This window comes from Lineus longissimus, chromosome 10 (assembly GCF_910592395.1).
Source record: "Lineus longissimus chromosome 10, tnLinLong1.2, whole genome shotgun sequence".
NCBI classification, from domain to species: Eukaryota; Metazoa; Nemertea; class Pilidiophora; order Heteronemertea; family Lineidae; genus Lineus; species Lineus longissimus.
Window position 1 is genome coordinate 6900125 of NC_088317.1, and position 12510 is coordinate 6912634.

General features: G+C 40.0%; 1 protein-coding gene across 1 annotated transcript; it reads left to right on the top strand.

Annotated features, from left to right (window-relative positions):
* Positions 1-1809: 1809 nt before the first annotated feature.
* LOC135495079 (uncharacterized) lies at positions 1810-8042 on the top strand. The gene is made up of 2 exons (XM_064783497.1): positions 1810-4477; positions 5790-8042. The coding sequence occupies exon 1, from the start codon at positions 1810-1812 to the stop codon at positions 4408-4410; it is 2601 nt and encodes an 866-aa protein (XP_064639567.1). The 3' UTR covers positions 4411-4477; positions 5790-8042.
* Positions 8043-12510: the final 4468 nt, after the last annotated feature.

The window sequence follows — 12510 nt, forward strand, 5'->3', positions numbered from 1 at the left end:
AAATTTGAGATAAATGATATATCTACAAAAATTCGGGGGTCACTCCCCTCTATTCTGAGCAATTCACTTTTTTCTGTCACACCCAGTATTTCTCTACATCTCAATGACTGGTATTCTGCGACCAAGCCGGACTGCAAAGCCTGCTATTATGCCCTTCCGATTTCCTAGAAAAGGGAAGGATTAAATTGTTTTTTAACCAAAAATTGTTGAAGCGTGGAGTAAAGTTTTTAGTTTCAGAAACTACCTCGACTCATACGCTCTTCAAAACTCTTTTGATTCAGCTGAGAACAGGATGTCAATATAGGGGACTCATTGACGGGGTTGCAAGGCGAATGAACATCGGAAACTGTAGAGTGAGTCCTCCATTGCAGTTTCTATGACTACACGAAGTGATGTCAACATCCTTTGGGATAACATCAGCTTCGCCAAGAAATCCGGACATCATGTCTTTAGCTCTACCATTGTCTACAGCAAACCAAGTGCACTCATCCGAAGAGGTCAGTTTCGAGGGGAAAGCGTATATTGGGTCTGCAGTTATGCAACAACCCATCAGTGTCCGTCCTTAAGCCATCAGTTCTGCCGGGAATGTGTCGGCAGACATTGCATTCTTAAAATTAATTCGCAAAAATGACTTTCTGCTAGTAATTTTTTACTATTCTGGTAGTTCCTTAAGCACCAACTGTGAAATTAGTGGTTTTAACTATCGAAATTCTTTGAATGGCATTTAAAACCAGGGAAACAGTGGCAGAAAAGTAGTAAAAAACCAGGCAGAGAGGAAGAGTGACCAAAACATTTAATTTATAAAATGGTAATTCTTAACCATTTTACTACTTTTACTGGTGATGCAACCGAAACTAAATGTACGAGATTAGTTGTTTTCACTAGTAAATTTTAAGAGTGTCGGTTTTCAACTTTGACCGATCCATCAACGCCTATCCGACAACCACGACAATTCGCGGATATTTACGGACTTCGCATTAATCCCACAATGCCCATCCTGCGACGTCAGGGTCGCCGTGATGTAGTGGATTTTGGTCTTCCAACACCCAATATTTCAATAGCAGCACGAATTTAATGATGTCATTTCCGCCGAGATTATCGAGACATTCCGTCTTCAGCTGAAAAACAAGAATCATCATTTTCTGAACATTGCGTCTTAGGTACATGCACTTATCAAACATAACCTCAGGTGCAATCTCAAAAGGGGGTGCCTTAGGCAGAAGCTGGGTGGTCTGAGGTGATAAGAATACTCCTCGCACAATATATTGCGAACAGTGTCGATTGATTGTGGCATACTAGAGACGCCTATAGGCGATTTTGTGTAACTTAACCTGACTCTGCTGGCTCCGCCTCCCCATAATCTCCAGCCACGCGAAGAAGGCTTCATTTGGTAGTAAACATGACATTTTTACCGTCGCCACATGTTGCCTCTTGTTTAACCAATTGAAAAAAGTGGCACATCTCGAACAGATGTCTTGAGAGACAATACAGACGAATACCACCTGAGATCCTCAATCGAATGCTGAAAACCTGGCACCCATTGATTTTGAAATAGCCAATACATGACACAATTGAATATCTTATAGAACTGTCAACTCTGGGTCTATTTTTAATGTTAATACTGGTATTTATAAACATATTGACCTTCACCAAGATGGTTTGACCCCATAAAAGGAACTAGCCCCTGGTTTCCAAGAATTAGCAAGGTTACTCTCATGAATATTAATGAGATAGTTGTTTTGAACCAGAAAATGACGCCATCTTGTTGGATGACAATGTTTTTGCGTAATTCAGAAATACATCACCAATATGGCGACAAGTTTAGAAACTCTGCGCTCTGGGTTGAACAAATACCCGAATTCGTTCAGTCTCAAAGGACATGAGGAGTTGGTGTACCCGAAACTGGATGCTATGCTGCAGAAGCTGCTAAAGGAGGAGGATGACTGCGCAATATGGAGTACATCTCTGAGAACGCATTATGTATGTTCTGTGAAAAACCTGAAGGCCTTTGTCCTCTTCAAATTCAACCGAACAGCCGAAGCATTTCGATTACTTGACGACGTTTTGTCGTTGAGCAAAGGTAGGAATGTCATCGGTTTGGCGAACAGGGGCCTGATGACTTTGGACAGTGGTGATCCTTCAGATGCTTTGGACACCCTGGCCTCTCTTCAACAAGCTACGCCGATGGACTTGCTTCTCGCCAAAGCTGAAATGGCTTTTGCATACAGAAAGATGGGGCCCAGGTATAACGCATTTTGCAGAGATTCGTACGACAAACTCCTCGCTGAGATTGCTGAGAAAGGACTTGATCAATGTGACCCAAATTTCTGCCAAGAAGCGATCTCAATTTGTGATGAATTTCGTGTCTTTTGGTGCTATGATGCAGCTGTCGCCATTGACCGTGCTTTGGGCAAAAACTTGCAGACGAATTTCAACTGTTTTGATGTAAACAAAAATGGCGACCCAGAGAAATTGCTCCGACGAGGCTGTGAACTTTTGAAATATTGCTTGGAAAGGAGAACTGACCACACAAAGGTTTGGATAAAATACGTTGAAATATATAAAAAGTATAAACAGATTGATCCGAAGAGGAACAGAACGCTGAAATTGCAATGGCTGACTGCTGGGAACGTAAATGTATGGGACTGCCTGGAGAACGCTGTAGCAGACGTCGAAATGTCACATGACCATGACGCATTGATGAGATTGGGTAGGTTGTTTTTGTCAGGCCCTAGAGCTAACTTTCAACTCGCTAAACATTACTTATACAAGTCCCTGATGATCCGGGAGAGTGAGTTTGCTCATCATCAGCTTTCCCGCGCGTTCACGATGGAGTTGGACAACAGTAAAGACGACTTTGTCAATAATGGCACACGATGTTTCCTTCAAATCGAACACCGCGAAAGCTTCGCCACGCTGCCACGCTTTACACGTTCCAATAGTGTCCAACACATCTATGACTATTACAAACGATCACCAAATGACTTCAGGCTTGAACAAGCCATATATCACATCAAACGGGCCAATGACCTTGCCGGGGAGTCATCGTGTATGATCCTTTCAGACTTGGCAAGATGTGTCTTCCGGTACTGTGACGACCCAGCAGCAGAAGACACCCAGCGTGAACTGTTTGGCTGGCTCCGCCAAGCACTGAGCCTTAAAAGTTCAACGAAAGGTGACAGGGCCAAAGCTTACATGCAGATGGGTATGATAAAAGAGTTAGTTGGCGACAGAGAAAGGTCTAAGCTTTACTTGAAAAAATCTATTGAGGTCGCCGCCGGAAGTAGGTCAGAAAACTTTCCCTCTCTCCCAGTCCTTCTCGAAATATTACGGGAAGAAATATCAGTCTCTACGAATGCAGAGGAGCTACGCCTGTACGAAACTGTGCAGAAAATTGGCAAAAGTACGAATGCTTTGAAAAGACAGAGCAACAAAGACAGGAGCACCGTTGCTTCAGAATCAATGCTGAATTACATTGAAGGAAAAATGATGTGGTTCAAAGGCCGCGGCATGATTCAAGAGGCTCTGGTGTCCTTGAAACTGCTTATGAGTATGAGAGACCTTTGTGCAGAGGAAAGGGAGTTTGCCATCAATCTGTGCTTGGAAGCAGAAGATACTCAGTCTGCGAAAGACGGCAAAGAACTACATGTAACCGAGAACAACTTTCAGGAACTTTTTGCTACTTCGGTAAAACCTATTGCGAGGGAAAATCTCGAAAATCTGTGCGCTCAAACTGAGCAAATTGTGAAAACCATGAAAGAAAATGGTGAAAAATCGGATGGTATTTACGCAGAAGTTATGTCCCAGTTGCTGAAGGTGCCAGGAGTTGACGAAAGCGTTGTTGAAGATTTGGCAGCTGAAGCGGAACAGGTGTCATCCAAGATGGAGGACACTGTTGTTGTTGACATTCAGTATCGTCTGCTTTGTAATCTGTTGAAGTCGTCCTTCAGCAGCCATCACGATATCCTCGTCTATTCCTGTGATGTGAAGGAAGACAAACAACAGACGGAAATACTGGTAGCATTCTTGGAAAACGGGCTAGGCTTGGCCGACCATTGCTGCTGGGCGCAAAGGGACTTGGTCCACAACTGTGGCGGGGAGTACGAAGTATACATGACAAAGGCACTGTGCCGATCTACGCGCGTTCTTGTCCACGTGACGCCCCAACTCCTTGAGGACAAAATGGACGTGCGAATTTTGACCTCTGTTTTGAATGATACCCATGAGAGGGCATACGGACAATTCATCATGGTAGAAGTGACAGGAAATGCAGAGCTTGAGTTTCCAAACTGGTGCAGGCGAGGAGACTCGAGCGTCATTTCTCTCCCAAGTCTGAAATTCGACGAAAAAGAGCAAATAAAGTCGGCAAAAAGAAAACTGATGAAGGCGCTCCTGCTTGGGACAGGTTGATTGGTGCTGATTGGTGCTGTCCTTTGTGAACGTGATACGTCATCAGGTTAAAGGTCAGAGGTCGGAGGTAAGCATATACATATGCATATGTGATTCTTCTTTTCCAAGTGAAATTATAGCCGCAGTTACCCACAGCCTGAGATCCGTTTTTCTCAAAGTGTAATTCATATTTGTGATACCTTGTTGGCAAACTTTACAGTAGACCTTATGTATGGATGAAAGCTTCCAAAATGCAAAAATATTTATCACTGGTGTTAGTTTCCCGAAAATGTATCCCAGAATATCGAATTCCTATACAGTTTCTATGTGGAAAATTATGTCTGATAGAAAACCTCAGTTAACTTGGCGAGGAGTCCCACTTCAAAGAGGGTGTCGCGGAATTTTAATATCCGAAAGATCTACAGTCTTGGCAGTCGTGGATACGCCATGTACATGTAACCATTGGGTTCTTGTGTACAAAATGCACATGGAAAAATACTTCCAATTAAAAAAAGTTAATTCCTTCAAAAAAGGTACAAAGAATATTTCGAGCAAATTTTTTTGTTATTATGAAAAAATAAGGACAATAATAAGAGAGGTTAGAATATGAAACTTCAGAAAGGAAAAAAAACGACTTTATTTTAAAAGAGCTACCCCAGGTTATCTGAAATCAGATAATTAGTTTTTTTATTAATTCACTGCAAACATAAAATCAATAAGAACAAAACGACACCTCGTCAAGCTCTGATCTTGCACTTGGTAAAATGAAGAAAAATATGGGGTATTTTGTCATGAGTACAAAATCATCTATTTCATGAATGTAAGTTAAAGTGGTACAATTAAAGCCCTAGTACAATTATGGATCCTGCAGTGTTGTACCACCTTACCCTATAATGTATTTGATATTATATATGATTTTCCTGGGCGCGATTTTGGACAAGTGTTCATTAGAGAGTAAGGACCTCATTTAAATTCAATGTTCGTGTTCGCTTTGACTAAGCTCTGCTGAATAAGTTGAAATCTTTGAGGCATGTATTTTGTGACAAAAATCAAGCAACAATCAGGCAATAGGATTGATAGCCTAGAACAGAGCAGACTTTTTTTTTAAAGCCCCATATTTTCAGAATCAGTACCCAGTGCTAGATAAGATAATGTAATCATGCTTCCACATCCTTAGTCATTTTTCATTTCTGACCTTGCCCATATTCTAAATGAGTTTTTGACCTAGTGCTGAATTGCACAAATCACTTCAAAGAAATGTGTGTGGAAGTTGGGTTCAGCATCATCTTATGAATTCTCGTATTTTGGAACACACTACAGCCGAATCTAGTGAATACATCTTTTGAAACTTAATGCACCAGAACAGGATGTAATTTTTATGCGTTTTCTTTACTTTGCAGAGTTCTGAAGTGATAACAAACATATTTTTGTGAACTCTTTTATCTTGCGTCCTAATTTCGTGCTCCGAACCCAGATGCGTCCCATGCAAGGAAATCACGTGGAATTATACCATATTGAGTGTTTGTATTTTTCTGTAAGTTATCGAACTTTAGGGGAAATATTCGTAAAATTGATGAATGATGTCCGTTTCAGGCAGACATCCATTTTGAGAGAAAAAATGACTCGAATTGAATGAAAATTGTGGCCGGTGGCGAGGTACCGGTATATCATCATACAGCAGGGAGGTTAAAACGAATTTCTACTCACTTTTAGGACCCAGTCCCAGTCATGTAATGATATTTTCTTGAAAAGATGAATGCCGCGGGGTTGTCGCGTGTTCGATGATATTTGTATACACATCTACACTATCCCCGCACAAAGGTCAGATTTGGTTTTTTCTACCGCGTGGAACGTCATGATTTGAATTCAAAGTAAAATTTACATCTCATAAATATTTAAAGCTGGACAGTTAACCCGTGAAATGATATATATACCACCTCTGTAACACTGTAACCAAAATACATGTATATACAGTTCGTATAATGTAAATTGAACGTACGAGGTGTTAGAAAAAAGATTTGTCACTTTTGATTTCTAATAACTTCTAAACTGCTACTCCGATAGCGACCAAATGTTAATAACATGTAACTGACATCCATCGTATTTTCTGGTAAAGGTTTGGTTGCGTAATGAGTTATGAAAACCGAGTAATAAGGGATAATTATAATAATTGGGGTTGTTTTGGTTTTCCTGTCACTCTTGACCTGGCGTCCTCCGATTGCTCTACAGCGTTCAAGGCAGTGACGGTGGGGGGGGGGGGGGGCTCTTGATGCAGAAGATCACTAGTTTGTCAAGGAAGTCTTGGTCACCTCGAATGTCATTGCACACATCCTCGATTGTTTGTTGCAGTTCGTCAGTCTACGTTTGCAAAGGGCCTTCGGACATACATCAACTCTTCCAGATATCCCCAGAGAAAGAAGTCGCATATTGTGAGGTCTGGGCTTCGATTAAAAATGCTTTTGAAATTTGGTCTCTATCGGAGTAGCAGTTTAGAAGTTATTAGAAATCAAATGTGTCAATTTTTTTTTAACACCTAGTACATGTAAATTTGTGTTGTTGTCGAGTTGAAATACATATAAAACAGTTTATGCAGCTTTTGTTGTTTGGATATTATGTGAGGTTTCGCTGCTTCCAAAGACAGCAGACTTGACCATTAACTGTCCACCAAAACCTGTGAAAGCGGCTAAATCGTAAGGTAATCCGCTTAAATAATTTTTATGTGTGTATTAGTTTCAAGCCGCACATTAAAACCATGTCTTCCTAAAAGGCAAACACAATATATATATATTGCAAAGTATGAATTGATCTATGAATTAATGATATGATATTGCATGGATGCATACATTTGTAATTATTTTATTTTAACAAAGAACTCTGTATATGCGTTATGTATATATATTTGTCAAAGATGTCAACGTTGATGACGAGGATTAAAGTTGGGGCAACTATGGTAGTTTTCCTGAACGTGAAATTTTGACGCTGCATGGTCTGTCGTAAGAATCGTTTTCTTTTTGTTTCGTCTTCCATCACAAACAATTTGCCTTCACCGTGTGATGTTTTTCAATTGTTCAGTGAAACCCCTGGCCCAAAAATGCGATCACCATGAAAATACAAAACCTGTACTTTGCTCTCTACAAGATCATCAAATTCTGAACCATGGTGTAACGGAGTCCGGGTCGGCGGAGCTTGAGGGTCAAGATGAATCATCAACAGCATGACGGACTTTAAACTATTCTCTGAATTGCTTGATGTCATGAGAGAAGAAATGGCCTCATCTCTCAATGAACTCTCCATGCTCCTTGCCCATGACTGGAACTCTAGTTATTGCGGACGTCGTTCCGTCCCTGCGTGAACTGGCCGCCATTGGCTCCAAATGACCTTGACTAGGCCATTTTAGTATCATAGGACTTTCAGAGCTTCCAGTCACCCGAAAGTTTGGGACCGAGTTATAATAATACATCAAAACATTTTGGTTGACACTGTTTTATTCAAGACATAGTATGTGTTGAGTCCCCCAAGTCAGTGCGAATCTGTGGACGTGGCCATTTTTCAGTCTGATTACACTGCGCGATCGCAATGTAAAATGGGCAGTTATGCAGTCCAGTACAACATGGAAGCTTATACTGGCAGAGATAATATTAGGCCTATGTCTGCAAGTCGAACAAATTCTCATGTTTGGCATCAACACTCTATTTCGTGTCAACTTCGATGATATACATATGGATTAACATTTTTTTATAAATTTTGCATTTCTATGGTCTAGAGGACAACATGATGAGAAAAATGAGGCTCTTGATCTTGTACGTTTTTTGCTATTTTTGATGTGATGCAAAAGGTTTATGAAAATTTTGGAATCAACATCATCTCTCCTGGCATCAAGCAATTCGGAGATGATCCTAACTGGGCCCCACTCGTCCTCACGCTTGCTGCGCATAAAACAATAGCTGGAAGCCAAGTCACCCATCTACAGTAGGTTGGTCCGTGACAGTGAACTCCAAGAAGCCTCAGCGAGTGCCAATTCCGTTTTAGAACCGCACGCGTGCCTGTCATGCAGACCCTGCGTCAGATCGGGCGATAAAAAAGTTCTTTTGTCATTCAAATCGTTGAGCAAAATGCCGTATGCTGGGGATATAAGGTAACGAATTCGCATCAGCATCAAGAACAATTACTGTACTTTTACTGGTGATCATTGTGCAGATTTTCTCGCACTTGTTTACTGTGTCGAAGCTATTTAGCCGGTTTAAGCGAGTCTGCTACACAGGTCTAAGCTTTTTGTACACGTGCCCCTGAAACAGCTGAATAGCGTCGACACAGTATAATCAATAGGCATTTTTGAAGCACTGGCTTTTAAAGTAGCCAAGCTTGCGTGGTGGGCAACCACTTGGCAAGCACTTTCAACGCATGCCAGGTGGTTCCATGCAGGGGTCGGAAAGTGTTTTTAATTTGCTCTCTATAAAACATTTCCTTCTAATGTCTTTCAATAGCACACTTTTAACATACAGTAGGGGTCTGGCAGAAAGAGGTTTTTTGACCCCTTAGTATCGTTATGTATCTTCGCCGTTTCTGTCGCACGCTTAAGGATGAGTGTTCTGTAAAGATCATTGGTTTCTTTAGGTACATACTGACTGTTGTGGAGTTGTCTTCCAATTTATACATTTCGTATGCTATTTCGACGATTACACTCTTTCTTCAAAGGCAGCACATTATAAACACTCCAGCAAAATCTAATGTGCCTTTTCAAATTGGGTTTTGTACTCTGTTTTTATAGTGGACGCCGCAGTTCACGAAACAGTCGCGTCTTTCTTCGTAGATATAGCATTCTCAGTTCCTACATGTAAATTTTGGTTGAAAAAGACAATTTTCTATTGGTCGAGAGAAGAAATACATGCAGAGATATTTAGAGGGTGACTATAGGCATGAGGTCAAATTTGTGGTCTTCAGGTAAATTATATGCACTGTTCGGGGACTTGTTTGTGTATGGTTCAGTTATTAACATCTTCCTCGTACAAGCCTGAATAGTTTTGATATACGGTGAGATAGGAGAGACCCCTACTGGTGACTCTGTGTAACTTTATCTTGCCTACCTGGCTACTACCTATAGTCTCCCTTTAAGAATATGAAGCGCCACTTTTCTTTTATTGTCATGAATAGCAGTCCGACCGCTTCATTTTAGCCTAGGACCATGCAGTGTATCAATTTGTACTTACTGTTACCATAGAGTGATCAATACATTTTGAGAGACTGAACGTTTTTTTAGGGACACCCGGTAAATTTGGCGATTGATTTCCATGAAGCTCAGAAATCATTCACCTGTGACCATTATTAGGCAAACAGTTGTTGTGGTTTACAAGAAAAGTGTGAAAAGTCACCAGCGCAGGATTTTGGTGACAGTTGCGATGTTTAAAAAATTAAAAAACAAATGCATTTCTTTTTTTTTCTTCCAATGCTGAACAACTTCATGTAAAAAACTCCCAGCTGAAATCTTGCACCAGATTTACCGAATGAGAAAAAAACAATACACAGCCATATCAAGTATTGTTTTTACTGATACGCTTTATGGGGACTTTAAATTGTATCGGGTTGCAATTGTGCCATAACTTTATATAGTTTGCAATCGTCACGTTGTATAGGCTCATTTCACACTTATCTCGTCAATCTGTGTAAATAAAAAGACCTGTGTTTTTTTCCTTTGATATCATATGATAATCGCCATGGACCTGTAAATATCAACGTCGATTGCCCTGATTAGGCCTAATAGCCCAAATAGCCTAATAGAACAAACGGGACATCCACGTTCAATATTTCTCATTTGTCCCGATACAGCTCCTGGTCGACCCCGGTAAAAGCAAAGTAAATGCCAGAAATAGTCAGAAAATGATTTCGACCTATCATGCCTATTGGCCGACTCTTGTATTCGAAAATCTGCCAATTGATCTGGGAGGTTGAGAACAGCGAGTTATCAATAATCTATTGATAAAACTCTGTAGAAATGAGACGAATTTTGTGTACATTTATATACATGTATTCCCTGATCTCAACCTCCCTACGTCTGCCGCAGAGCTGATATGAGGCAGAGTCAGTAACCGAGTTCGACCTCTTTGACAACGATGGTTACCAACAGCGAGGCTTAAAGAATGGCTGCAAGCATAACCGTTTGGGTTGTTGTAATGTAAATAAATAAATAATCATACAAAATATATGAATGCACTCAAAAAGAAGTGAAAATCAAAAATTTCCGTGTTTTTTTAGGGTTTATTTTAGAACAACTAATTGATACCGAACTGGTCAAAAGCGAGGTACATGTACATGTACATATTTTGTACTGCACCAAAAACCGTTGCGCTGTCATTTCGCAAAGCTTTGGGGAGGCGCCGCGGATTTAACCTCCATTTTACATGCAGCTCCACCCTCGTGCATTCTCCAAAGCAGACGTGAGATTCAATTTTTTTAGTAGGGTTTATACTGCGCCCAGTATGCCCCTCGCGGCGTTTCGTAGACAGCCAATCTAGGTCGGTATCAATTCGAGTTAATCAACGGAATGGTTGATATCTGAACACGTCTGTGTAAATAAGAATAATATTGTAAATTAGTGGAGTGTTTTTGACGATTTTTTATAGAATGGTAAACTGCTGAAAGTGAGATGTGAGAGATTTTAAAAGATATTTGAATCCCGGCCAATTTTGTAATGGAGCCTGTAAAACAGGTCGTGTATGTCAAATTTTGATATCGAAATTAATTCTTCAGAAGGCAGCAACATATGGCTTTGGACCCGAATAGATTTTTTTAAAGAAAATGAATGAATACTACAGGCTCGCATACTGTATACATGTATAGGCCAACTATAATCCAGCGTACGTATGTATATGGGCATTCATGTGAAATAAATATTTTTTCCTTCTTTTCGAGTGGAAAATGAGGGATGTTTGGTGATTACATGGTACAGTATAAATCAAGGACACCCTCGGAACTGCCAAGTGCTGTCCTTAATAGAGAGGTGTCCTGATTAGACAGGTCAAATTGAATGGAAACTGCCACTTTGGGACCAAAACTAGTGTCCTTAATGGAGATGTTGTCCTTAGTAGAGAGGTATCCGCTAAGGGAGGTTCCAATGCAGTTTTTTTCCAAAATGAGGCTCAGATTACGAAAACCCCGGATGTAATTTGAACTTCGTAGAATCAGACAATTTGAAAATTGTCTTCTTCCTCATATAATTGAGCACACACAGTAAATTTGTAAGTGTATTGAGGGTTATACACAAAACAACCGCACAATTATCAACGTCGTCCTCACATTTTACTTTTTTTTTTAAATATTAGCACATTACTTCAACTGCTATAAAAATATTAGTGTATGTTTTTTTTATAAGTTTGCCGTTAGTATTTTCAAAAGAAATTGTGTATGGATAAACCTGTTTCCATCTTTTGAAAACAATTTAAATTGGCTATTTTTTATGAAAAAAATAGATTACGCGCACAAAATGTATTTGTATATTTTGACACCAATTTTGCCATTGAAAAATGAAAATTACTGCTGATGGTATCAACGAATGCGTATAAAGGATTTTTTGGGTTTTTTATTGTGTTAGTGATAACTATTTTGGCTTTGCTTCTCTTTATCCAAAAAATTATTATCAAGCTGTGTTTCACCAAAAATAAGGCATTATCGCCGACCCTACTGTATAAATTGTTCTATTCAAAGCCTATAAAATTGTACCAACACGTTGTCCTGGAGCGGATGTTAAGCGAACGCTAATTTGCCGCACAATTTTTTTCGTTGTCCTCTACATGTATGTTAATGCGTGTGTGCAGTTATACTCCCATTCGTTACTGTCCAGTGTAGTTTATCAATGCCTGCGTTCCGTGGATCATTATATCTTAGTAATTTTACCCAACAATGACTTCAAGGGGGCACCTACCCGAAGTTTATGTAACTATATATTTGGGCCCAAATCATGACATCATACCGCTTTACTGTGTTTATATTATGCGTTATTCATAATTTGTGTAAGTTGTTGACTAAGACCACGGACGTCTACAGATTTGTAAACGTATGTACATGTGTCCATGCAATGAAACCAAGCTTTATTGTACATGTGCATGCATCCAGCAGGTTACTGATGAT

Excerpts from the sequence above, each read along its gene's own strand:
- LOC135495079 (XM_064783497.1), top strand. The coding sequence starts at position 1,810 with ATGGCGACAAGTTTAGAAACTCTGCGCTCTGGGTTGAACAAATACCCG.